The following is a 27,081-nucleotide window of genomic DNA, read 5'->3' as shown; positions in this document are numbered from 1 at the left end:
TATCTTGTATTGAGTGGCATACATTTGTGGAGGTCGCTGCCTGGTTCCTAATACAACTGCTACAGGGATGGACGGCCCCCTGGTGGTCGAATGTGGGTGCCCACATTTTTCAAGCTGCTAACTATAACAGTAGAAGACCCCCTGGTGGTAGATGATAAAACGGACAGAAGATTTATTGTACTTGATGTGCTGTTCAATCAAGGAGTGGGAGTGAGAGTTCTGAGAGCCCATATTTTTCTGTGCATTCGCTTTGCCTTCTGTTTCTCTGATGGGAACCAATTTTAGTGCCTTTGGTGTCGTCTAAACCATTAAGAGACTAATTTATATGGACATAATAATGGTGCTTGCTTTCTGATTTTTTCACTTATATTTATTTAGTTCTTTTAACAGCACTAATCACTTTACAGACCTATTATCATTTTATACACTTATCTGTTTGCGCAGGATCATTATGGATTTTATTTTTATTTTGGTATTATGTGAATACTATTAGATCCAGCTGCATTCTTTAGCACTTTAATTGCAATTTGCACGTGTATACATTTTTATTTATTATTTGCTGTTAGTGTGCGTTTATTTTATGCGTTTATTTTATGAGGATTTTCTATAGCACTTTATATGAGCACTTGTTTGCAATTTTTTAGTATATGAAATTTACTGTTATTTATTCACCAGATATGTAGTTTTCACCTTTAGGTAGTAGCGCAAAGTCTATTTCTATTTTTTGGACATACGGTACTGCCTCGAAGGAGGCCACCATGAGTCCCAGGACTCGCAGTTTTGTATAGTGAGTACTCCTGCGCTCATGTGGAATACTATCGTAAAAGTATGAGGTGCTGCAAACACCGTATGAGTCAAACACTACTCAATGTGAAAAAATGTCAAAATAGTTGGTGTTGAGCTCCTAATAAAAATATTTTTGAGAATACACTACTAATTATTACTAGAGTGAAAGAATTGTCAATGTAAACAGCAGCAGTGTATCGAATGACGTAACAAAATTCTCAATACATGGAAACAGTTACAATGTGTAATCAAATAAAATTCATCACAGTATAAAGTGCTGATGTGCTAATAATAAAATTTATCACAATATAAAGTGCTAAATATGCAAATAAGTAACTATATCCACCTAATCTGCACCCTGCACTTTGGACCCAGAATAGTGTCCAACTATTTCGTTTATATTATTTTGGACTTATATTTATTTCCTCATTTTGTACTTATATCCATTTATTCATTTTTTTATCCACATCTGATTTAAATAGTCATGTTTATTTGTGTGTGTGAGCCTCCTGCTTACTCACACTTGCATGTGGTTACTTGTTTGCACATTAAGCACTTTATATTGTGATGAATTTTATTTATTACCACATCAGCACTTTATACTGTGATGAATTTTATTTGATAACATATTGTACTGTTTCCATGTATTGAGAATTTTGTTACGTCATTGGATACACTACTGCTGTTTACATTGAGAATTCTTTCACTCTAGTAATAATTAGTAGTGTATTCTCAAAAATATTTTTATTAGGAGCGCAACACCAACTATTTTGACATTTCATCAGCAGTTTTACCATGGCTCTGAGAGTCTGCAGCTTGTCTGAAGGGAGAAAAACTCTCGCTTCCATGGAGTGCAGTAGCAAGCCTAGGTACTCCAAGCGCTGAGTCGGTACAATCACCGACTTTTTTAGGTTCAACAGCCACCCAAATTCCTGCAGGGTCTGCATGGTGATCGCCACATCCTCCTCTAATTCTGAGGCTGAAGATGCTCTCAGGAGGAGATCATCTAGGTAACCTATGATCGCGATCCCGCGTTGTCGCAGCAACGCCAAAACAGGAGCCAATACCTTGGTAAAGACTCGAGTGGCCGATGCCAAGCCAAAGGGGAGAGCCACAAACTGGTAGTGGGCTTCCCCAACTGCAAATCGCAGAAATTTCTGATGGCGAAGGCATATGGCTATGTGCAGGTATGCATTCTGAACCTCTGTACTTTTACAAAGTAATTGAGGGCTTTTAGATCCAAGATTGGAAGTACCCCTTCCTTTTTGGGGACTAAAAATAGATTGGACTATCACCCCGCGACTCAGCAGGTCCCTTACCGCCACCCATGAGGGCCTCCCGGCGAGCCGGGAGTATGGGTATGCTGGAGGTGAAGAATCTGTTTGGTGGCAAGAGAGGAGCTCTATCTTGTAGCCAGAGGAAATAAGATCACAGACCCATTGGTCGTACAGCCTAGAGGCCCACTGGGCTGCAAACTCCTGAAGGCGACCCCCCAACCGTGTTACGGTCGGGGGAAAACCTTCATGTGGTAGCACTTTTGCTTGCAGGCTTGTTAGGCTTGCGGTTCCAGGGACGTTTTTGTCCTTCAGAGGTCGTCCTGTTGGGCTGGGGACGTTTAGCCGAAGACGAAAAAGCTGCTTGTGAGCGGAAAATGAGGGCCCTTGCCTACGACGTGGCTCCTTAGCCTTCCTGGCCTGTGGGAGTAGAGTACTCTTACCACCAGTGGCATTTTTAATAATGTCATCCAACGAGGCTCCAAAGAGCCGCTCGCCAAGGAAGAGTAAATCCGTCAGGGCTTTTTTAGATGTCTGGTCAGCCGACCAGCATTTTAGCCAAATCAGGCGCTTCAGCACCACAGCTGACACTGAAGCCCAGGATAACAGAGGGAGAGTATCCAGGGCTGCGTCACAAATGTACTCAAGGCCTTGCACTAACTGGTCTGCTAGTTCCACCCAGACAGGAGAAGCCTGTTGCTCCCCCAATTCGCGATGCAAAAGTTGTGTCTGCGACACAAGTGCGGATGCCAGTACTGGTCTCATTGCTGACCCCACAATCGTAAACAAGGAACAAGCCACTGCTTCGGCCTTCCTGTCCATGGGATCCTTAGGGGCCCCCACTGCAGGACTCATCACCCTGACCGAGTTCTGCGCCATCCAGATAGGTGTGCCTGTGTCTTGTGTCAGCTCCCTTATGAGAGAAAAACGCTCTGTGCTGAGCCCCACTTCAGAGCGCTGAAGCTGAAAAAAGTGTTCAGGCTTCAACAAAATGGCCGAGCATCCAGTATAAAGGACATAATCACAGGGAAAATGGCCGCCAGACTCCAGTAAAATGGAGTCAGAGCATGCTACTCCCTGGTCACACCAAAAATGGCCGCTGAACACTGTATGCAATGAAGGACAGTGAAACAGGCAGAGAAATGGGAGTAAACAGCACTACAGTGATCAGCAGACACAGCCTCCAGACACCCAGGGGAGAGACCTACAGACATCCAGGGCACAGCTACGCAGCTCAGTCCCCACCCCAGGTGAGAGCCCCCCCGGGGAGCCCCTGTCTATGGCACAGACCGCTCAGCAGCCCATGCAGCATCCCCCACAGGGCAGGGGGAGGGAAGATAGGAACAAGGAGAGAAGAGAGGGAGGGGAGAGGGAGGTGAGGGAGAAGAGAGGGAGGTGAGAGGGAGGTGAGGGTCCATACCAGGTGACGGGGCCAGCGACGTGTCAATCTCGCCACCGAAGGCGCCGACATTGACTTCCTTTGCTAGTCCCGGCTACCTGGAGCCGCGCTCAAAATGAACGGACTTTTCTTCCTGCGTGGGAGAGTCCGTTCATTTCAAAAGTACGGCGGACTAGCACACACACGGCCGTGCAGTCCGGCGGACAAATTTTGATGCAAAACTACTTTCTATGTCCGCTGGACTTTTTGGTAAAAAAAAGTCTGCGGGAGCCCACACACGGGAGGATAGTCCGGTGGACTCGAGTCCGCCGGACTTTTCCACTGGATTGTTTGATCATGTGATGCCATAATACACACCATGTTTGGAGATCAAAAGGCACTGCACATCACCCCCAAAACACCAAACCAACAATGAAGTTTGGAGGTGGGAACATCATGGTTTGGGGCTGTTTACCAGCAAACTTCATGTCATTGAAGAAAGGATGAATATAAAAATGTACCAAGACATTCTTGTTAAAAATATGCCATCTACCAGGATGATGAAGATGAAACGAGGGTGGACATTTCAGCAAGACAGTGATCCCAAACACAAACCCAAGGAAACACTCAATTGTTTACTAGGAAAATAAAGCTGCTAGAACGGCCCAGCCAATTACCTGACTAGAATCCAAGAGAAAATGTAAATAACAAAAGATCAGAATTCATAGAAGAGGCCCACAGAACCTTCAAGATTTGAAGAGTGTGGAAGAATGGGCCAAAATTAAACCTGAGCAATGCATGCGACTAGAGTTTCTCCATACAGGAGGCATCTTGAAGCTGTAATTACCAACAAAGGAATTTGTACAAAGTATTAAATACATTTCAGTTAGTGTGTTCAATACTTTTTTTCCTGTGCCATTCTATTTTTTTACACATAACTTAATTTCTGAACTTATTTGTTTTGGTTTCTTTGTATGTATGGATTGCATATGTTGTTACCGACATGTGGTCAAAATTTCATGTCAATAGCACCTTTAGAAATATACATGCCTAGAAAAATGTTGAAGGTGTTTTACGTGCTGTATATGGCGAAAATGTAAAAAAATAACAAAAAATGTATTCTAATTAAATCTTTATTTAAGGAATGCGGTTTGTACAGAGTGACAAAATAACACACATGTCAATCTACGAAATTCAGTGATAGGCAATAAAAATAACTCTTCAAAGAAGTCTACATAGATTAGCGAGAAAACAGGCATGGTTCCATAACATAGTTATATTAAGTCAGGAGTCTGGGTCTAAAGGAATCCACAACAGTAAGTCTACCTGAACAGTAGAGGCAACCTCCAATCCTAAAATAGAGATAGTTTTATTGGGCCTATATAAACCAATGATTAAGAGCCTTAAGGAAAGAGAGAGACAACCTGAGAGTTAAAGTGAACTTTCCCTATTTGGGAGGAACCAAATCATTGTACTTTGGGGGACTAAACTTGAGCAATGTACCTCATATAATATGTAGCTCTCGGTCCTCATTTCGCAGGAGCAGTACCAGAGGATTACTGCAATCGAAAATAATTTTCTCTTTAACCACTTGCTTACTGGGCACTTAAACCCCCCTCCTGCCCAGACCAATTTTCAGCTTTCAGCGCTGATGCACTTTGAATGACAATTGCGCGGCCATACAACACTGTACCCAAATGAAATTTTTATAATTTTTTTATCACAAATAGAGCTTTCTTTTGATGGTATTTAATAACAGCTGGGAGTTTTATTTTTTGCTAAACAAACAAAAAAAGATGCAAAATAAAAAAAAATAAAAAATCATGTTTAATAGTTTGTTATAAAATTTAGCAAACAGGTCATTTTTCTCCTTCATTGAAATGCGCTGATGAGGCGGCGCTGGTGGGCACTGATAGGCTGCACTGTTGGGCACTGATAGGCACAGTTAAGGTGGCACTAATAGGCACAGATAAGGTGGCACTGATGGGCACAGATAAGGCAGCACTGATGGGCACAGATAAGGCGGCACTGATGGGCAAAGATGGGCACGGATGGGTGGCACATATGGGTGGCATGGATGGGCACTGATGGGTACCACTGATAGATCGGACTGATGGGCACTGATAGGTGGCACTGCTGGGCACTGATGGGCGGCACTGCTGGGCACTGATGGGCGGCACTGATGGGCACTGGTAGATGACACTGATGGGCACGGATATGGGGCACTGAGGTGCAGCACTGTTTTTGCGGCAGATTGTGGGCACTGATAGGTGGCACTGTGGGCACTGATAGGTGGCACTGTGGGCACTGACGTCAGTAGACGTAGTCCCGGCAAAGCAGGTCCGCGCTGTAGCCGTCATTCAGCTACAGCGCGGATCTCTAGAGGTTAATAGGAAAACAGAGTGGATGACACCTAATGTGTCAAAGGGGAAAATAAAGATAAGGAGTAAAGAAGGAATCGTAGAGGGTAGGTAAGTGGCGATAAAAGGGTTCTGGTAGGGTCGACAGCCCTATGCTTCAACTTCTTTTAAAACAGGTTATTCAAATGTAGGACTTGTATTCATCTGAGAATCGGAAAAGATTCCAGTGTGTCCAACGAGTGTTGTGCTCCTCTCCCCTAGGGCAGCTGTGAGATGCTCCATCCACTGTATGTTGCACACCATTGCAAACCATTGTGATACCACAAGTGGAGATTGTTGCTTCCACACACTGGGGACGCACGTCCTGGCTGCATTCAGCCTGTCAGTGCTTAGACCGTGCGCAGGATGAATGGGGTGTTAAGACATTTGGCCATTGCTACAATATCTATCATCCTGTTCGTGTGTCGTGCTTCCCTATTGCATATAAATCCAGCCTGGCCCAGGGGGATTAAACCTTGGAGAACGGATCCAAACGGAATCTTTCGGCCCAAATTTTTGTGAAGGTCACAATTAAGCAGAGCAATAGACTTGTAGCTCGCACAGCTCTTTCTCAGGCTTAGGGATAGCAGTGATGCTTGCTTGTAAAAGGTCCCGTGGCATATTATGGTTGCTAATATTGCATTGAAGGCGGTGATGAAGTGGGTTGCCAATTGAGCTTGGAATGTTTTGTAGTAGGCAATTGTAAAACCGTCGGGCTTGGCGTTTTTCCCCCCTTGGAGACCCCACTAGAGCAGGTTATAAAGAGCCTCATAAAAAGCATGGAAGGACTCTGCCATTTCCGTGGAATCATGAGTTCTGAGTCCTGTGGGGGCGGATAAGGCAGGGATGTAGGATATGTTTGGATGGCATGTGCTAACGTTCTGCTGCATTTATCTCCGTACTCATAAAAAGTTCTGCGCGCCTTCAATAGGCTGTTAGATTGGAATAAGGAGTGTTCCCTAATTTGTTCCCAAAGGCTAGTGACTTCTGCTTCAAGTATCCTGTCTGGATGTGTTTTATGGTGTTTTTTGCAGTCGTGGAGTTTTGCAAGCAACTCGAGCAGCGTTTTTGCTCTGGCCACCTTGAGACTGTGACCATGTTTAATGAGCATTCCTCTAATGTAGCAGTTATGTGCAGACCATATAGAGAGAGGGTCAGGGACCGAGTCTTTGTTGCTCTCAAAAAAGAGTTTGAATTCCTGCAGGATACCCGCCTTAACCTCAGGGTCCTGAATAAGGGATTTGTTAAGTCGCCATGTGGCTGGTCTTGGTGTCGGGTGTTGTAGGGCTATTTCTATGATTAAATGTTTTCATTTAAGAAAAATTGTGACAAAACATTGGAACTTCAAAAAAAGTCACCATGCATCTTATCAAATACCTTGGGTCTGTCTACTTTCCAAAAAGGGATCATTTGAGGGGTATTTGTACTGTCCTCCCATTTTAGGGCTTAAAGAAATGAGGCAGTCAGTACATCAGGACTGACCATTTTCAGATATACACTATATTACCAAAAATATTGGGATGCCTGCCTTTCATGCTTTCCAGAAGGACTTGTCACCTGCCCACACCGCCAAAAGTACCAATACCTGGTTTAATGATCATGGTATCACTGTGCTTGATTGGCCAGCAAACTCGCCTTACCTAAACCCCATAGAGAATCTGTGGGGTATTGTGAAGAGGAAGATGAGAGACACAAGACCCAAGAATGCCGACAAGCTTAAGGCTGCTATCAAAGTAAGGTCCATAAAGACATGGATGAGCGATTTCGGGGTGGAGAAACCTGATTGGCCTGTACAGAGTCCTGACCTTTGGGATGAATTAGAGCAGAGACTGTGAGCCAGGCCTTCTCATCCACATCAGTGCCTGACCTCACAATTGTGCTTCTGGAAGAATGGTTTAAACATTCCCATAGACACATTCCTAAACCTTGTGGATAGCCTGCCCAGAAAAGTTAAAGCTGTTATAGCTGCAAAGGATGGGCCAACTCAATATTGAACCCTACGGATATGATAATATATATATATATATATATATATATATATATATATATATATACATACACAACCCATAGCAAAAAGTATCACCACTCTTGGAAAATGTTCATTCAATTGTTTAATTGTGTAGAAAAAAACGAATCACAGCCATTCCTCAAAACTATTTTCATTTAACATTCCAACCTTCTGGCTTTAAAAACAGTTAAAGTAAAAAAGAAAAACTGTAGTGAGTTGCAACTGTTTTTTCAGATCAAGCAGAGACGTATGAGTGCTGCCAGCATTGCTGCAGAGGTTGAAGGGGTGGGGATCAGCCTGTCAGTGCTCAGACCGTGTGCCGCACACTGCATCAAATTGGTCTGCGTACCTGTTGTCCCAGAAGGAAGCCTCTTCTAAAAATGATGCACAAGAAGCCCTTAAACAGTTTTCTGAAAACAAGCAGACTAAGAACATGGCTTACTGAAACCATGTCCTGTGGTCAGAAGAGACCAAGATAACCGTATTTGATTCAGCTGGTGTCAAGCATGTGTGGCGGCTACCAGGTGAGGAGTACAAACACAAGTGTGTTGTGCCTACAGTCAAGCACGGTGGTGGGAGTGTCATGGTCTGGGGCTGCATGAGTGCTGCCAGCACTGGGGAGCTACAGTTCATTGAGGGAACCATGAGTGCCAACATGTACTGTGGCATACTGAAGCAGAGTATTACCATCCCTTTGGAGACTGGGCTGCAGGTCAGTATTCCAATATGATAATGACCCCAAACACACCTCCAAGATTAGCACCGCCTTGCTAAAGAAGCTGAGGGTAAAGGTGATGGACTGGCCAAGCATGTCTCCAGACCTTAACCCTACTGAACCTGTGTCGGGCATCCTCAAACGGAAGGTGGAGGAGCGTAAGGTCTCTAACATCCACCAGGTCTGTGATGTCGTCATGGAGGAGTGGAAGAGGACTCTAGTGGCAACCCGGGGAGCTCTGGTGCCCAGGAGGATTAAAGCAGTGCTGGAAAATAATGGTAGCCACACAAAATATTGACACTTTGGGCCCAGTTTGGACATTTTTACTTAGGGCTGTACTCACTTTTCTTGACAGCGGTTTAGACATTAACCACTTCACCCACTTCCTTCCCAGACCAATTTTCAGCTTTCAGCGCTGTCACATTTTGAATGACAATTGCGCGGTCATGTAACACTGCACTCAAATTATTATTATTTTTTTTTTTTCACACAAATAGAGCTTTTTTTTGGTGGTATTTAATCACCACTGAGGTTTTTATTTTTCACGCTACAAATTAAAAAAAAGAACAAAAATTTTCCAAAAAAATGCAAAATCATCCTCACACAGAGAGCTGTCACAGATCTGCAGATCGCTCGTGGCCACGCTGCGAGCACTCATTCTGAGGAACGTCCACTCAGAATGAGGAAAGGACCACCCGGCCGTTTTATGTGCAGTGGCTAAGTGGGAAGTAGTTAATGGAATTATTTTGAGGGGACAAAGTTACACTGTTATACAAGCTGTACACTCACTACTTTACATTGTAGCAAAGTGTCATTTCTTCAGTGTTGTCACATAAAAAGATATAATAAAATATTTCCAAAAATGTGACAGTATTACTGTTTTGTGAAATACTGACACCAGAGCAAGTGTCATTAGAGTATATCGTAATTCTGTAATGGTAATTATGCACAATGGTTGGCTGCTCTCATATCACTGTATGTCAGTTTCGCCAGCCATTATATCTGATCACAGCCACAGCAGTACAATGTCCCAAGAGCGGTGCTGCCAGTCAGTGTCCCTAATCACTGCTGCACCAGTCATATTGTCCATGCTCACTGCCACACCAGCTATAGTGTCCCTGATTACTGCCACACCATTCCCAGGGTCCCTGATCACGTGACCTAGGGGGGTATAAAAGGACCTTATCTACTTCCTGTTTCTTATGCTGCTACTTCCTGTTTTTTATGCTGCTATGGTAACAATTGCGTGACCTAGGGGGTATAAAAGGACCTTGTCTAAAATGGCCACCATAAAGCCTGAAGATGGAACACGCATGTCCCATCCGCTAACCTGGAAATGACGCCCAGAAGTGGCGCCGATCCCCGCCAGCGCTGGCGCCTAGCGTTTGCGCTCCACAACCACCGGAAACATCATATCCAGTGGTGTTTCTGGGCCTGGGACCATCCACATCATCTATCCCTCTGCCGGATTTACAGCCGATGGCCTCTCCTCTCTGATGGCGACTAGCGGATGAGGAAATTAATACAATGCCCATCTATGAACCACTTCTGTGAGTGTATTGATTTTTTAAATTTTATTAAAATTTACCATTTTACTGCACTTAGAAGGTGCTGTTCCTCTTCCATTTGTCTTTTTCAGGTTTGGTGTTGTGCTATGTTCCTTTCCATTTGGTTATGGTAGATTTGATGATGCTCCTAGAGATCATCAAAGATTTGTTTTTGTTTTTTATAACCAAATCCTGACTTGTACTTCTCAACAACATTGTCCTTTACTTGTTTGGAGAGTTCCTTGGTCTTCATGGCAGTGTTTGATTAGTGGTGCCACTTGCTTAGGTGTTGCAGCCTCTGGGGCCTTTCAAAAAGGTGTGTATATGTAATGACAGATCATGTGACACTTAGATTTCACACAGATGGACATAATTTCACTAATGATGTGACTTCTGAAGGTAATTGGTTGCACCAGAGCTTTTTATGGGCTTCATAACAAAGGGGGTGAATACATACGCACATGCCAATTATCAGTTTTTTATTTCTGAAAAATAGTTTTATGTATATATTATTCTAATTTTACTTCACCAACTTAGACTATTGTGTTCTGATCCATCACATATAATTCAGATTAAAAAAACATTGAACTAAAAGCAGTAATGTAACAAAATAGGTAAAAATCCAAGGGGAGTGAATACTTTTGCAAGGCACTGTATTGTCCCCAATCACTTCCACACCAGTCATATTGTCCCTAATCATTGCCACAACTGCTACAGTGTCTCTGATCACTGCCACACCAGTAACATTCTCCCTAATCACTGCCACCCCTGTTACAGTGTCTCTGATCACCGCCACACCAGTAATATTCTCCCTAATCACTGCCACCCCAGTTACAGTGTATCTGATCATTGCCACACACATCATATTGTCCCTGATCACAGCCACACCAGTTTGTGTCCCTGATCACCTCCACAGCAGTCAAACATATATATTCTGAAAGCAAAGGCCCTGGAGAATGAAATAATGGCTGCTTCAATTTTTTATATCACACAATATTTGCACAACAGTTTATCAAATTCAGATTTTCAGGAAAAATACACTTATGAATTTTAGTATGGTATACACACAAACACAATATAATACCCAATTTTTTTGTAAAATAAAATGTCCTCTTTTAAAATTGTGTATGCCCATGGAGCAGAGACAAACTACGGTACATTAAATTATTTATATAAATTCAATAAAGCAGTGCTATAAAAAATTAAAAAGAAGAAAGTGTTGTGAATATAGTCCAAAACAGACACACACAATGAATGCGTGTGAACTGCAACACACAGCAACCTATGTGTTTACAAAAAATACAAATAAAATAATTTTCAATCCATATAGTGCACCGTTAAACACCTCTCGAAAACAGTGCACCTCCACCACATAGAATGCGTGCTTACCAAAAGGCAAGCTCTAAGGAGCCTGTGGCTAAATACTCAGCCAGGGCCTCTGTCCGGAAGGGTGTTGAATATCCACAGGTATTGATTGGGAAGGATCTTGAGCTAAGCACCAAATAACCAGGGAGACTCGAACATCAAACCACCAAGGGAATAGGTCAAGATGTTGCCCAAAAATGTAAAGAGACTCACCAAAATGCTGATTAAAACGATCAAGAAAACAGCCGGCCAGCTTGCGCACACCCATCCACTGACTTACAGCGAGATGACGTCAGCACGTCAACCTCCCTACGCACGTTTTGTCACAATCTGATGCCATCTCGGTTCCCCACTATGGTGAGTCTCTTTAAATTTTTAGGCAATGCTTGACCTATTCCCTTGGCGGTTTGATGTTCGAGACTCCCTGGTCGTTGGGTGCTTAGTTCAAGATTCTTCCCAATCAATACCTGTGGATATTCAACACTCTTCCGGACAGAGGCCCTGGCTGAGTATTTAGACGCAGGCTCCTTAGAGCTTGCCTTTTGGTAAGCACACATTCTATGCGGTGGAGGTGTACTGTCTTCGAAAGGTGTTTATCACAAGAATCTATAATGGTGTGCACTATATGGATTGAAAATTATTTTATATATCATTTTTTGTAAACACATAGGTCGCTGTGTGTTGTTGTTCACACGTATTCATTGTGTGTGTCTTTTGGACTATATTCACAACACTTTTTTATTTTTTGTTTTATTGAATTTATAATTGTACATGTGTGTATCTCACGTTTTCAGCAGCAGCTTTATTTATTATTTTTTTATGATTGTTTTTTCCTTTTTTCTTTTTGCCATTTAGCGCTGTTTTTTCTATTTTTATTAAATTATTTATAGGCTACACTTTAAGAGCCTTTACAAGTTTCCAGTTGAGTTAAACAGGATAATTATTGCTCTCACTGTTTGCATTTGAGCATTGGACAGTGTCTTTTTAAGAAGAAATTTGATCAACTATTTTGCTATCGCAAGGGAGGAAAGACATCCCTTGTGACAACATAGCATGGGAACCTCCCTAGGGTTCATTTGTTTACATGTGGCTGTTACTACGCATGGATTATAAGATGGTCCATGTATACAATTTTTGTGGTTAACCAGCTGTTGCTTTTATCATGATGGTTTTTAATGAATTATTGTGCACAGTGAAATTGTATATTTTCATATAGACTTTTTTGTGTAGTGCCTAAAAAGTCCCAAAATCCTGATGGCAGTTGGACCAGAATGTTTGAACATGTATGGGCTTCCAATACCTGATGGGGTAAGTTGGAGGTTTGGGAAATTGAATTAAACACTTTCATTTGAAAGGGTGTTAGGAATTTATTGTAGGTTTTGTAAAATGTAGGTGTGAACCTGTGTGAGCTTTAGAGATGGACCTAATTGTGGCCAATAACTCCTTCTGCTTGAAGGGAGGGGAGTTTCGGCTGTATAGTCTGCAATCTGCTGTTCTAATTTCTCTTATAAGTCTATCTGAGTCTGGGTGGAAGGGTTGCAGAGGTCTAAATAATAGCCAGAAATGACTGGAAGATATGGAATTTACATTTCATTTACAGCGTTTTTGACTTTGGGGATAAATATTTGATAGGGTGAAGGTCTACTGGACTCATAATGCCATTGTTTAAGTTTATCTGTAAATTTCAATATAGACATAGCAAAGGGGCACATTTATTGGGGAATTATAAGACCTGGAATTTATGTAGGGTCCCTGTTTTGGATTGTTCCTTTTCATTCTGTTGATCTTAACTAAAACGTCCAATAGTGCAGCGCTAAACAAAAGTTATTAAATGTGATTGTCCATAAAAAACAAATGTGAGCAAAATCAAAAGACTTAAACGTGATTGTCCATAGAAAGGTGACTTAAATCTTCCACCAAGATTCAATGTGCATATATAAAGCACACCACACCCCGTGCTTTCAATCTGCTTACCAGAATAATATGAAAAAAGGCTTATAATCATGCGATGCCGGTGGTAAATAGTAAACTTGGATGGCACACTCCAAACTTGATAGATGGATTATAGGGTTAACCAGGTGCATCAGTATCAGATGGAACATCAAAACTCACACCAGGGTATGGATTTAAACAATCATCACCAAAATGAAAAAAAAAAAGGAGCAATAATAGTAAAGCCCGTAAGGGTAATACACCAAAAGGTTTATTGTAGTCTACTTACAGGACAACAGCAACATCAAGGCATATAAAAATCCACGGTTCACAATGTTCTTGTATCAGCCAGCCTGGCATGTTTCATCCTATGTAGATATCATCAGAGGCGCCTGGGGCAGGTGGTACAAAAGGTTTTACCCCCCTAAATAATGGGTTACTGTGCTGCAACTGCACATGCTATGCTATGGGGCAGTTGCAGCATGACCTTATTTACTTGAATGTGTCATGTTCGGCCCGACAGGGGGTACAATTCCTGCCACAGGCACTAAGCAAAACATTGCGGTCATGGCATATGTACATTAATGCTCGCTGCCTTCCCAACTAAAGGGGAAGCAGTTTAGGGTCAGTAAAAAGGTGGGTCAAACATAGGGTTTTACTGTCCATCCAATCACAAGTGTAAATGAGCCGTTACTCACAAGTCCCCTGTTTGCTCATAATTGGATTTCCAATATTCTTCAGTGGGAGTCTCAGTAAATATTTGTATTTATAATACAGAATATGTTACAAGTCACCATGTTGGACCTCTTTTTCACATCAACTTTCGCAAATTGTGAATTACTAGCCTTATCAAAGATTTACAATGGATTTTTTATTGAAGACCCACCATGCTTACATTCACCACATATTCAGTACCCTTTCAAAAGGATTTTAACTTTGCTGTCCATGCAACTACTACATCCATTGCAGATAAAATTATAACTTACCCTAATATAAAATTGCTGACAAAAGGCAGGCTTGCCCACATTATATTTTGCTACTATTTATAGATATGACACTTAAAATTATAGAATGAAATGATGAAATGTCACTAAAATTAAAATGTTTTATTTCCCCACAGCTTTTAGTCGTGCTCCAATTCCTATGGCAGTTGTTAGAAGGGAACTATCATGTGAGAGCTACCCAATAGAACTTCGTTGTCCAGGAACTGATGTTATCATGATTGAAAGTGCCAATTATGGGAGAACAGATGATAAAATTTGTGACTCAGACCCTGCTCAGATGGAGAATATTCGCTGTTATCTTCCAGATGCCTATAAGATTATGTCCCAGAGGTAAATATTTCATTTAATATCACAAATATGTATATTTTTATGTGCAGTATCTCGTTGAATGATTATGTTATTAAAAGTCAAATACATATTTAGAGTGTTAAAGGAATGTCTATCTCACATAAGGTCTTCTCTCTAGACTAGCTGGAGTTTTGACTGGATCACATCACATTAAGGATTTCTATCACCAAAAAGAAAAAGGATTATTGATTGCAGGGCCGGAGCTAGCCTGTCTGATGTGGAGGTGCAGCAAAACATGTCACTTGGCAGAGAATTTGAGGTCAGCAGAACAGTGTATTGGAGTCAATAGGGCAGTGTACAGGGGGTCAGCAGGACAGAGAATAGGATCAGCAGTGTGTAGGGCAATGTACAGAGGCCATTAATTTGTATGGCAATGTACAAAAACAAGAAAAAACTGTGAGCGTAGAGATATGTGTACCTCTATACATGGATCAGTGTCTGTAAAGAACACAGTCACAGTTCATTAGTCCATATGATAAACTGAACAATAGCAAATCCTAAAAGGAATGGTGGTGGGCAGACACTATCCTTAGAGAGAAGCCAGATCTGTAATAGGAAGACAAGGGAACAAGAAGGAAGCGTCACCTAAATGCAATAAGTTAAGTAGGATTTTAATGACACAATTAATGCACTTACAAGAAGGTGAATAAGATCAGGCTCATCTGTGCTATGGGCACAAGGTGCAGTCTGGTCGCTGGTCCATCCTATTCCATGGGTAGACAATCGTGGGAGACGAGATGTACAGTCTTTTCCTGCGGCCACCAGGAAGACAGTCAAGTCCGATATGGAATGCAGGTGGAACGCAGACAATGACATCACCGAAAGCGGAACCAGAGGAAGCAACATGGCAGGGTACAGAGGGTCAGTAAGGCAGTGTACAGGGGTCAGCAGGGTAGAAGACAGTAGTCATCAAAGAAGAAGATGGAGTCACTACTGACAGAGCACTCAGAGCTCCTCCTCACACATAGCTGAGATCATATTCCCTTACTGATACAGCCTCGATTTTCACAGTGTCTAGCTGGCTAAGGCAGAGTGCCCTGTGTGCAGTGCGGGCAGAACCAAGACAAGGTTAACTGGCTTCCAGGGTGAAGATGACAAACTGCACCCCCACCCCTCTGCCCCAATGCGTGAGCATCATGTCTCAGCAGAATCGCCCCCACCCCCCCTGGAGAAAAGAAAAAAAACACTAATCAGCATGTTTACCTCCAAAGCATAAATTCCCTCTGCAAGCCAATGTTAATTGTTTGAACTCCAATCCTGCCTTCTAGCTCAAATCACCACTAATACCCACCCCCCCTGGTACAAATCACCACCAATCCTCCTTCCTAGAACAAATCCACCCAATCCTGCCTTGTAGCACATATCCCCCTCAAATGACCCTTCCAAGCACAACCCCCCACCCCCCCCCCCCCAACCTTTCCCACTCCTCCATAAACCTCTCCAAGCTCAAATGATTGTTACCCCCCATTGTGTTCCCAGTACATTCCCCACTCGGAAACTTCAGGAGAAGTGAGAAGGAAAGAGCCTGAAGGACTTTCAGGTGGTGCTGTGCTCTCCCCCCTCCTGTGAGAACAGCTCCCCCCCCCATGCAGCAGATGACATAGGATCGCTTTTAGATCCGACTGTACACTGTTTGATTACCTGACCCCTATCACCTCCAAGTTCTTATCTCCTAGCAGCAGGAAATGTGGGTAGGGGGTCGATAAACAAACAGTATACAGTCTGATATGAGAGCAATCCTGTGTCATCTGCTGTATGTAAGAGCACTCTTCTGACAGGTAGGTTGAGGGCATGTCACATCCTGGACCTCCTTCTGGCTCTCTCCTCTCTGTCACTTCTCCTGTTCAGACTTCATTGCGACAGGCTGTTCCCCTTTGTTCTGGGACTCCCGGCCCCGAGTGCGGTGATGGGAAAGGAGCTCAGCGGGCCAGGCACAAAGTCCATGGGGGAGTCTGCTTAGGGGGCACAACTAAAATCTGGGGGGGTACAGCCCACTCCAGCATCCCTCGCGATCCAACCATGATTAGTTGGGTTTGAAATCATCAGGTTAATGAAAATTTGTAGTGACGGGAAGTATGGCGGTCACTTTTGCTGAGAATATTACTTCCTGTCATGGTAATACAATACAATTAAAAATTAGATTAGGAGTATGAAGGTTAGGATAAATGACTTCACTTTGACTTTCCTTACCTGCACGGTTGTTCCACATCAGTTTCTAAAAGTATTGAAGCCAAAAGACAGCTAGGCAGCTAGCAATTCCAGAAACAGCTCAGCAGTGGCAGATTACTTATTTCTGGAAGTACAGGTTTCCTTTACATTTTATTGCTTTCCCCCTTTTAGAGAGAATGAGCACCTTTGAGGATGCTTGTTTTACCTATACATGCACATGTATTGCCCTATAATTTCCCTGGCTTGAACAACTCAGGCAGCAAGAGAGTATTGTGACTTCAGGATTGGCTCTTCATTATTCCTCTATCAAATCAATACATAGCCCTCAATGTACCAGACTACGCCTAGGAACATTCATAGTAAATTCACCCAGTTGTTTGTCAAAGTAAAGTTCAATGGCATACGCTGGCCTTTCCATAGTTACATTCACCCTGTTTGCAATAGAATGAATGCACACCTGATAAATGTAATAGCCTGTGAACAGCTGTCAAATTCAATTGTACATACAATACATGTTGTAAGGGATCTTCCCGGGGTAGGGTGTGTTTGGACACAGTTCACAGCAGACTTGGAATATATGAAGCAGATCTTGGCGTTTATTCGTGGTACAAACAGTCCAGCAAACAAAACATACAGCAACACCGTGCTTTCTAAGTACAACAAAATAAACAAAAGACCTAGCCCGGCTGGGCGCTTACTAACAGGTTCTTCTCACCTATCTGACATTTATAAAGACAGCGTCTTTTCGTCTGGATATCGCAGGGTGGGTTTTAGCTCCAGCAGTGTCTGTGCTTGCAGCTTCCTTCAACATACAGGCTGTTCATTCCCTGGCTGGGAGCAATCACCTGCAGGCCTTGCAGAGCCTTTACCTTCCCAGGCTAATTAGGATCAAAGCTCACCTGATCCCAAACCCAGAACTGGATCGGGGGATGTGGAATGACAGGTCCCTCTACCAAACCTACCTGCCATTCCATATAAACCCAGGCCCGGCAAAATTAAATAACAACTCAGCAGCATATCGCTGCTGAGAAACTGATCCATCCTGGATTTACCATCTCACACTCTGTCGCAACCTAGGTGAGATGTACACCCCCTCGATCACTTCTCCAGTGACATGTCTACATATCCCCCCCCTCTTTTTCAGACCGGAGGGCTGAGCCTTTTGTCCCCACAGACAACTTACCCTCGACAATGCATCAGCATTTGCCTGTAATTTCCCTGGCCTGTGTTCCACAGTGAAATTAAAGTTTTGTAGGGACAGAAACCATCTAGTCACTCTTGCATTTCTCTCCTTGTTTAACTTCATCCATGTTAGGGGGGCATGGTCTGTCACCAACTTGAATTTCCTGCCTAGCAAGTAATACTTTAAAGCTTCTAGAGCCCACTTTACTGCCAAACATTCTCGCTCCACAATGGCATAATTTTTCTCGGCCGGGGTTAGTTTCCTACTCAAGTACGTCACTGGATGCTCCTCACCATTCACTACTTGTGAGAGTACTGCACCTAAGCCTGTGTTAGAGGCATCTGTCTGGACCAGAAATTCTCGCCTGAAATCGGGGGTGATTAACACAGGTGGTTGGCACAAGGCAGACTTAAGGCTTTGGAAAGCCTTCTCGGCCTCTGGGGTCCACGTGACCATTGCTGTCTTTCCGCCCTTTGTCAAGTCAGTTAGTGGAGCAGCAACTGAGGCAAAGTTCGGCACAAATCTACGGTAATACCCCGTAATACCCAGGAAAGCTCTAACCTGTTTCCTTGTCAGGGGTCTAGGCCAATTCTGTATTGCCTCAATCTTATTTAGCTGTGGCTTAATCAACCCTCTCCCAATAATGTAGCCCAGATATTTGGCCTCTTCTAGGGCTAGAGCACACTTCTCGGCATTTATGGTCAACCCCGCATCACTTATGGCATCCAACACGGCCTGTACCTTACAGAGGTGACTTTCCCAATCAGGGCTAAAAATGACCACATCATCGAGGTAGGCAGCTGAGTAATCACGATGTGGTCGCAGAATTAAGTCCATCAACCTCTGGAAGGTTGCAGGCGCTCCATGTAACCCGAATGGCATCACTACATACTGGAATAGTCCATCAGGGGTAGAGAATGCCGTTTTCTCTTTAGCCTCAGCAGACAGTGGAATCTGCCAGTAGCCCTTTGTGAGATCGAGGGTGGTTATGTACCTGGCGTTACCTAACTTCTCAATCAACTCATCTACCCTGGGCATAGGATACGCATCGAACTTGGAGATCTCATTCAACTTTCTGAAATCGTTACAGAACCTCCAAGTTCCATTGGGCTTTGGGATTAGCACAGTTGGGCTGGACCATTCACTCTGGGACACCTCAATTACCCCCAGATCAAGCATACGTTTTACCTCGGCAGATACGGCTTCCCTACGTGCCTCCGGTATCCTATAGGGCTTAAGGTTTACTCTGCTTCTAGGCTCAGTTTCAATGTGATGATGGATGAGGTGTGTACGCCCTGGGAGGTCAGAGAACTTGTTTTTGTTTTTCTGTAGAAATTCCTGAGCCTCCTGTTTCTGTGACACTGATAGAGTATCACCTACCTTGACTGGAGGGATTGGTTGTGACAAATTATTAACAGTATTTGTCGCCACCAAGGATTCCCTGTCTTTCCAGGGCTTGATCAAGTTTATGTGATAAACTTGGAAAGGCTTCCTTCTACCTGGTTGGTGCACCTTGTAGTTCACCTCACTGATCTTTTCAACAATTTCATAAGGACCTTGCCACTTCGCCAAGAATTTACTCTCAACAGTGGGGACTAGTATAAGGACCCTATCGCCTGGGTTGAATGTCCTGATTCTTGCGGACCGGTTGTAAATCCTACTTTGGGCCTCTTGAGCCCTCTGGAGGTGTTCCCTTACGAGGGGCATTACAGTGGCTATACGGTCCTGCATTTGTGCTACATGTTCAATAACACTCTTGTATGGGGTGGACTCATTCTCCCATGTCTCTTTTGCGATGTCCAGTAGACCCCTAGGGTGACGACCATAGACCAACTCGAATGGTGAGAACCCGGTGGACGCTTGGGGCACTTCCCTAATAGCAAACATGAGGTAGGGTAATAAATGATCCCAGTCACGACCATCTTTTTCCACCACTTTCTTCAACATATGTTTCAAAGTTTTATTAAATCTCTCCACCAATCCGTCCGTCTGGGGGTGGTATACAGAGGTACGGATGTGTGAGATTTTAAATAGTTTGCATAACTCCTTCATTACTTTCGACATAAATGGCGTACCTTGGTCAGTTAGGATTTCTTTGGGGATCCCAGTCCTAGAGAACATATAAAACAACTCACGTGCAATTGTTTTAGATGCAGTGTTTCTTAAGGGTACAGCCTCAGGATAGCGGGTCGCATAATCCATGACTACCAAAATATACTGGTGTCCTCTAGCTGACTTTACAATGGGACCCACTAAATCCATGGCAATACGCTCAAAAGGCACCTCTATAATAGGGAGCGAAACCAAAGGACTGCGAAAATGAGACACTGGGGCATTAACCTGACATGTGGGGCACGACTCACAGTATTTTTTAATGTCATCATATATGGCCGGCCAAAAAAATCTCTGGAGAACCCTCTCTCTCGTTTTGTCAGTCCCCAAGTGTCCCCCAAGAACATGGTTATGAGCCATGTCAAGCACCTGACGCCGGTACGGCTTAGGTACCAGAAGCTGTTCCACAATCTCATCCTTAATCTTATTGACTCTATAGAAAAGATCATTAGTCACCGAAAAATGTGGAAATCTTTTTTCAGCATCTGGTTCCTGAGGTACCCCATTCATAACAGCAACCTGCTCTCTCGCATTTTTGAGAGTGGGGTCCTGTAATTGTGCAGCCCCAAAATTATCCCTAGACACCTCTAAGTCTAGTATATTTTGCTCAGTGGGAGGATCCTCCTCCCCAACCAGGACCTGCAAAGGAAAACAATCATTTTCATCCTGCATACTTTTATCATTCACAGCGGACAAGGCAACCTCCTTAGAGGTATCCTCACTCCTTTTGGGGATTTCTCTTTTTTCCCAGAGAGCCCAGAATAACGGAAAATCGCGGCCCAATATTACATCATGCATGAGGTTTTTAACCACACCCACTTCATATTGTACGGTGCCTTGTTTAGTCCCGACTTTAGCCCGCACTATAGGGTACACTTTTGTATCACCATGTATGCACACAACACTCATATGCTTGTTAGGCTCTAAGTCCCCAGCCACCAGGCTAGCATGCACCAAGGTTACGAGGCTTCCCGAGTCCATTAACGCTTTAACAGGAAAGTCATTGATTGTGATGTTGCAGATTTGCGGTTCAGTCTCTAGTCCAGGAACTGCAGCACAAGATGGTTCCGCAAATAGCGACTGGCGCCGGCTAGCGTCACATTCCATGGGTTCAGAGGTAAGAGGGCAATGGGCAGACACGTGTCCCGCCTCATGGCATCTCCAACACTGGATAGGGGCTGGTCTCCTTGGCAAGGAGTCCTTTTCAGAGCCCCTTAGCCACCCGGGACCATCACCAGTCTTTTGTCCCTGAGACACCACTTGAGCCCTTTTCCCTCTATCAGCACCCCTCCACACTCCCCCAATAGATGGAAGTCTCTTACCAGCTGACGGCACAGGTCTGGCGCTCCGGGGAGGTGAAGATGCTGCAGGAACATCACGGAGGTAGTCCTCAGTCGCCTGGAACCTCTCCACAAGGTTGACAAGTTCGTTTGCATCCTTAGGATCACCTTGTCCCACCCAGCGTTGCAGGTCAGTAGGAAGTGCTCGGAGGTAGCGATCCATCACGATCTTCTCTAGGATTTGTGCAGGAGTAGAAGTGTCTGGCTCCAACCACTTTCTTGCCAAATGGATTAGGTCATACATCTGGGACCTCGCTGATTGGTCCAGACTGTAGCTCCAGTTGCGTACCCTCCGGGCACGGACCGCAGTAGTAACTCCTAGTCGGGCAAGTATCTCCGCTTTTAGCCGAGTATAGTCCTTGACCTCTTGCTCACTGAGGTCATAGTAGGCCTTTTGAGGTTCACCTGTTAAATAGGGCGCAATTACCTCTGCCCATTCAGCGGCTGGTAACTTCTCTCGCTCAGCCACGCGCTCAAATATTGTTAGAAAGGCCTCAACATCGTCCTCAGCAGTCATCTTTTGCAGCGCTTTCTGCACAGTCCTTCTCCCAAAAAAATTTTCTGGAGCGGCTCCCTCCACTGTGGGTGGATTAGCAACCACAGGCGCCTCTCGATTTGCTATCAGGTGCTCGAGAAGTTGTTGTTGTGCAGCCATCATCTGCTGTTGTGCAGCCATGGACTGTTCATGTCGTTTATTGGCCTCTGTCTGAGCCTGCTGTTGTTGCAAATTCACTTGCATAAACTGCTTCAGCATCTCCTCCATGTTGCTGGACTGTTCTTGGAGTTTAGATACAGCTTTCACCCAGGACATAAGCAGCTGTAGCCAAGTCTGTCCACACCGTTGCCCCTAGCAACCGTCTGTTGCCCGCATTCGAACACCAATTGTAAGGGATCTTCCCGGGGTAGGGTGTGTTTGGACACAGTTCACAGCAGACTTGGAATATATGAAGCAGATCTTGGCGTTTATTCGTGGTACAAACAGTCCAGCAAACAAAACATACAGCAACACCGTGCTTTCTAAGTACAACAAAATAAACAAAAGACCTAGCCCGGCTGGGCGCTTACTAACAGGTTCTTCTCACCTATCTGACATTTATAAAGACAGCGTCTTTTCGTCTGGATATCGCAGGGTGGGTTTTAGCTCCAGCAGTGTCTGTGCTTGCAGCTTCCTTCAACATACAGGCTGTTCATTCCCTGGCTGGGAGCAATCACCTGCAGGCCTTGCAGAGCCTTTACCTTCCCAGGCTAATTAGGATCAAAGCTCACCTGATCCCAAACCCAGAACTGGATCGGGGGATGTGGAATGACAGGTCCCTCTACCAAACCTACCTGCCATTCCATATAAACCCAGGCCCGGCAAAATTAAATAACAACTCAGCAGCATATCGCTGCTGAGAAACTGATCCATCCTGGATTTACCATCTCACACTCTGTCGCAACCTAGGTGAGATGTACACCCCCTCGATCACTTCTCCAGTGACATGTCTACAATGTATATAATATATTTTCGCCCTGCAGGCAAATCTGCTGGCAGTGACTCTTAATGGTGTGAAAACACCAGGAAAGGCACTAAAAAAAGTATACTGAAGTGAGGGCTTTTGAGGCTGCAATCATCCCAAATAGTATATAACAAATGGAAAGACAATCCTCTGAATACAGGAACTTAATATGCAGCAAGATGTTCAAGAAGCCATGTGCTGAAGATTACAAAACTATGGTTTATTCAAACGTGTAATAAAATATCATGCACTAAATATTGGCATTGTGCTTTTTTAAGGTCGAAGTACAAGTACTGATACTTTTCTTTAAGTACTTGCTGATACCGATTACCAAAACGCTTTTTGATGTCATGTGACAGTACCACTGATGGGCACTGATGAGGTGTGGACTGTCAGTAGTTTTTAATTTTTCTATTTTTTACAATATTTTACTTTTTATTATTTTTTTATAATTTGTATATTTTTTGTCATTATTTTTACAATGTTTTCTATTTTTTTTTGGGGGGGGTGGGGTTGACAGTGTCAGTGTTTTTATTTTTTTTGTATTTTTTATTAATTTTACAACTTTACAATTCAACCCTGTTGGGGGGGGGGGGGCTTTGGTTAGATACCAGACCCCTGACATCTACACTTTGAGACAGGGAAAGGGACTGGGGACAGTTATTCCCTAGTCCCTTTATCTGTAGCCTCAGCTGCACTAAAGATGAATGAAGAGAAGACAGAGGCTCCTCTCCATTCATAAACTGAAGCATTGTAAACACAGTTTACTCTGCTCAGTTATGAATGGACAGAGGCTGTGATTACTAAAAAAATGTAATAAAAAAAACTTAAAAAAAAGTTTAATTGGTAACTGGTTACAGACAGAGATGTTCTAGACCAGCCCTCAAAATTTTCACTCGCCTGCTCGCATGTTGTGAGTGGAAAATTATTGAAAGTGAGCGTGGGCTGCCTCGGAGGGGGAGGGTGTGTGCGAGTGCCGCCATCAGGCGGGGTTGAATGGGAGCCATTATCCCAGCGATTGCCCAGGGGAAGAGAAAGGAAGAGGAGAGCCTGCTGGATCATTGAAGAGTCACACACAGTCCTGCCTCCTGGCCCAGCTCCTATAATAGATTTTACATGTCCTGGCATTGGACCAGTGTTCTTTCTATCAAAGTACCCAGGCCAGGAGGCGAGACTGTGTATGACTGCGAGTGCCAGGAACACTGGGCAATTCAAATGAAAGCTGTTACAGCGACGTTCCTCACTCTGTAATGATCCGGCCGGCTCTCCTCTTCCTTTCTCTTCACCTGCACTGGTAAAGTGCCAAATTAATGGGCACAGGTGAGGCTGCATTGATGGGCACAGGTGAGGCTGCATTGATGGGCACTGGTGAGGCGGCTTGGATAGGCACTGGTGAGGCTGCATTGATGGGCACTGGTGAGATGGCATTGATGGGCACAGTGAAGCAGCATTGATGGGCACAGGTGAGGCTGAATTGTAGGCACTGGTGAAGTGGCATTGAAGGGCACTGGTGAGGCTGCATTGATGGGCACAGGTGAAGCAACATTGATGGGCACAGGTGAAGCGGCATTAATGGGCACATGTGAGGCTGCACTGATGGGCACAGATGAGGCTGCATTGATGAGGGCAGGTGAGGCTGCATTGATGAGCACTGGTGAAGTGGAATTAATGGGCACAGGTAAGGCTGCATTGATGGACACAAGTGAGTGATGGCACATGTGAAGCTGCATTGATGGGCACAGGTGAGGCGGCTGCATTGATGGGCACAGGTGGCGCTGCATTGATGGGCACAGGTGAGGCTGCACTGATTAGCACTGGTGAGGCTGCATTGATGGGCACTGATCAGGCTGCACTGATGGGCACTGGTGAGGCTGCACTGATGGGCACTGATAAAGTTGTTAATATATTTATTTTTGTAACTTAACTCTGCATAAAAGATTTAAGTGTAATTTCATGATATAATTTATGAGGGTGTGTTTAGGGGGGAATTAGGGACGGAGCATGGCAGGGGTTGGGTGGGGCAACTGGTGGTGAGTAACCCTTAAGGCCTGGCTAGTAGCTCAGGACTTGAAATTTTGAGCCCTGTTCAAAACAGTATACTGGAACCTATTGCCCATATAACATCTGATGACAACTGATTTTGAGGCAAAGTTTCGTTTTCTATCATAGAGTATCCAGTAGGTACAGGCAGTTGCCAAGTATGTATGAAGATGCTGCTGTCAAGTGGGTGCCACTGTATGGGACATACTGGGCCACTGGAGTCACCAAGACACAAGCCCGATATATATGAAAAAGTATTGACAATATTCTTTACTTAAAATAAATTAGGGGTGAGAAGGACTCACTCAGAACAGCTGTATCACCAGTAAACTGCACCGCCGTTCTCCATATCCTGGTCCTATAAAGTAACGTAATGTGTAGTAAAGTAGTAAATAGTCCTGCAATGAATGTGCACAGGAACTGGAAGTGATGCAGTCGTCAAACCGGATGTGACATCACAGCCTGATGGAAGAGCTCAGATGGAGCTCTACTGATACTGCCGGGAGGTCCCACTGTAGCTGGTTTGGAGGATATTAGAAGATATTTACAAAGCTAGTTTTAATTTTTCTTAATAACATGTTTTAGGCCAGTCCCCTTCCTCAGGTCATATAGGGAGACCAGGAGATGAAATCACCAGCAGGCCCACCCACAACATTTAACCCATTGTATAACAAAGGAAACAATACATAATAATAATATAAATAATATAGTAAAGAAAATAAATCACCCAACATTTAAAATCACAGAATATATGTCCTGAACAAACAAAAAAGCAAAAAAACTCATAAATACATAAATAAATAACCAGAAAAAAAATCGGAAAAAAACTACGGAGTTGTGTCTGTACTAAAAATAATTATTACATAATAGTGTCAGGTCACCTGAGGCCAGGTGACAGATGCACGCCATTGGGGTCAGGAGTGCACTGCTGAGGTAGTGGACCCTACGGCTGACTGATGCAGATGGAGCTCTCGGTGGTTCAGGAAAGCAGGCACTCTGGACCACCAACACGGATCACACTGGGAACTTGAGCATGAGATTTCCCAGGGAGCGGAATCCAAGAGCCAGTGGGTGTTCACCAGGGTGTTCACAACAGAAAGGTGAGCAAACAGACATGAAACTACTGCAGGGTCATGACAGTATCCCCCTCTTATGAGGTTTCTCCCTACCCCGTTTGGGCCCAGGCTTGGAGGGAAACCTCAGATGGAACCTCTTCAAAAGTCGAGGAGCTAAAACATCAGATGCAGTGATCAAGACCTCTTCTCAGGACCAAACCCTTTCCAATGCACGAGGTACTGAAGAATGCCTTTACAGAGCTGGGAATCCAGAATTGGACTAACCTCATACTCCTGATTATCCTTAGAAACCGGGACTGCAGTAGGGAGAGCACAAATTAACTTATTGAGGACTAAAGGCTTTAGAAGGGAAACAGGGGAGTTAGAGATTTTGAGGCTTTTAGGAATCTGAAGTTTTAAACAAACTGGATTCAGTTTAGAAGTTATAATGTACGGGCCAATGAATCTTGGGGCAAACTTCAGAGAAGGAACCCGAAGCCTGATGTTTCTGGTGGAAAGCCAGACCTTGTCCCCTGGTTAAAGAGAGGGAGGTATACACCTGTGACGGTCAGAAAAACCTTTGAATTTGCCAGCGGCTGCCCGGAGGGAATCATGAACGTCACCCCAAATAGAATTGAAAGATTCCTGGGCCGTAGCCAAAGCTGGAATGTCTGAATCACAGGTCATAGGAAGAGGGAGCGGAGAGTGTCTTCCATGAACTGTGAAAATTGGTGTCTTCTGAGAACTGGTGTTTACATGATTGTTGTGAGAGAATTCTGCCCACGGAAGTAGAGAGGAACAATTGTCATGATGAGCAGAGACTAAGGTGTGGAGAAAGGCCTCTAACTCCTGATTAACCCTCTCAGTCTGTCCATTGGATTAAGGGTGGTAAGAAGAGAAAAAATCCAAGAAAGTATTGAGGGATTT

General features: G+C 44.0%; 1 protein-coding gene across 18 annotated transcripts in view; it reads left to right on the top strand.

Moving 5' to 3' along the window:
• ADGRL3 (adhesion G protein-coupled receptor L3) overlaps window positions 1-27,081 on the top strand; it is a 1,264,347-nt gene that overhangs the window by 288,664 nt on the left and 948,602 nt on the right. For all 18 annotated transcript variants that reach the window (XM_077475785.1, XM_077475784.1, XM_077475783.1 and 15 more), the window contains exon 3: window positions 14,525-14,738. In XM_077475785.1, coding sequence (XP_077331911.1) covers window positions 14,525-14,738 — 214 coding nt within the window. The remainder of the gene's footprint in view (window positions 1-14,524; window positions 14,739-27,081) is intronic.

The sequence above is a fragment of the Lithobates pipiens genome, unplaced genomic scaffold, assembly GCF_037356315.1.
Source record: "Lithobates pipiens isolate NorthernLeopardFrog02 unplaced genomic scaffold, aLitPip1_a1.2 Scaffold_13, whole genome shotgun sequence".
In the NCBI taxonomy this organism is placed as follows: domain Eukaryota; kingdom Metazoa; phylum Chordata; class Amphibia; order Anura; family Ranidae; genus Lithobates; species Lithobates pipiens.
This window is presented reverse-complemented; position numbering and strand designations above follow the sequence as displayed.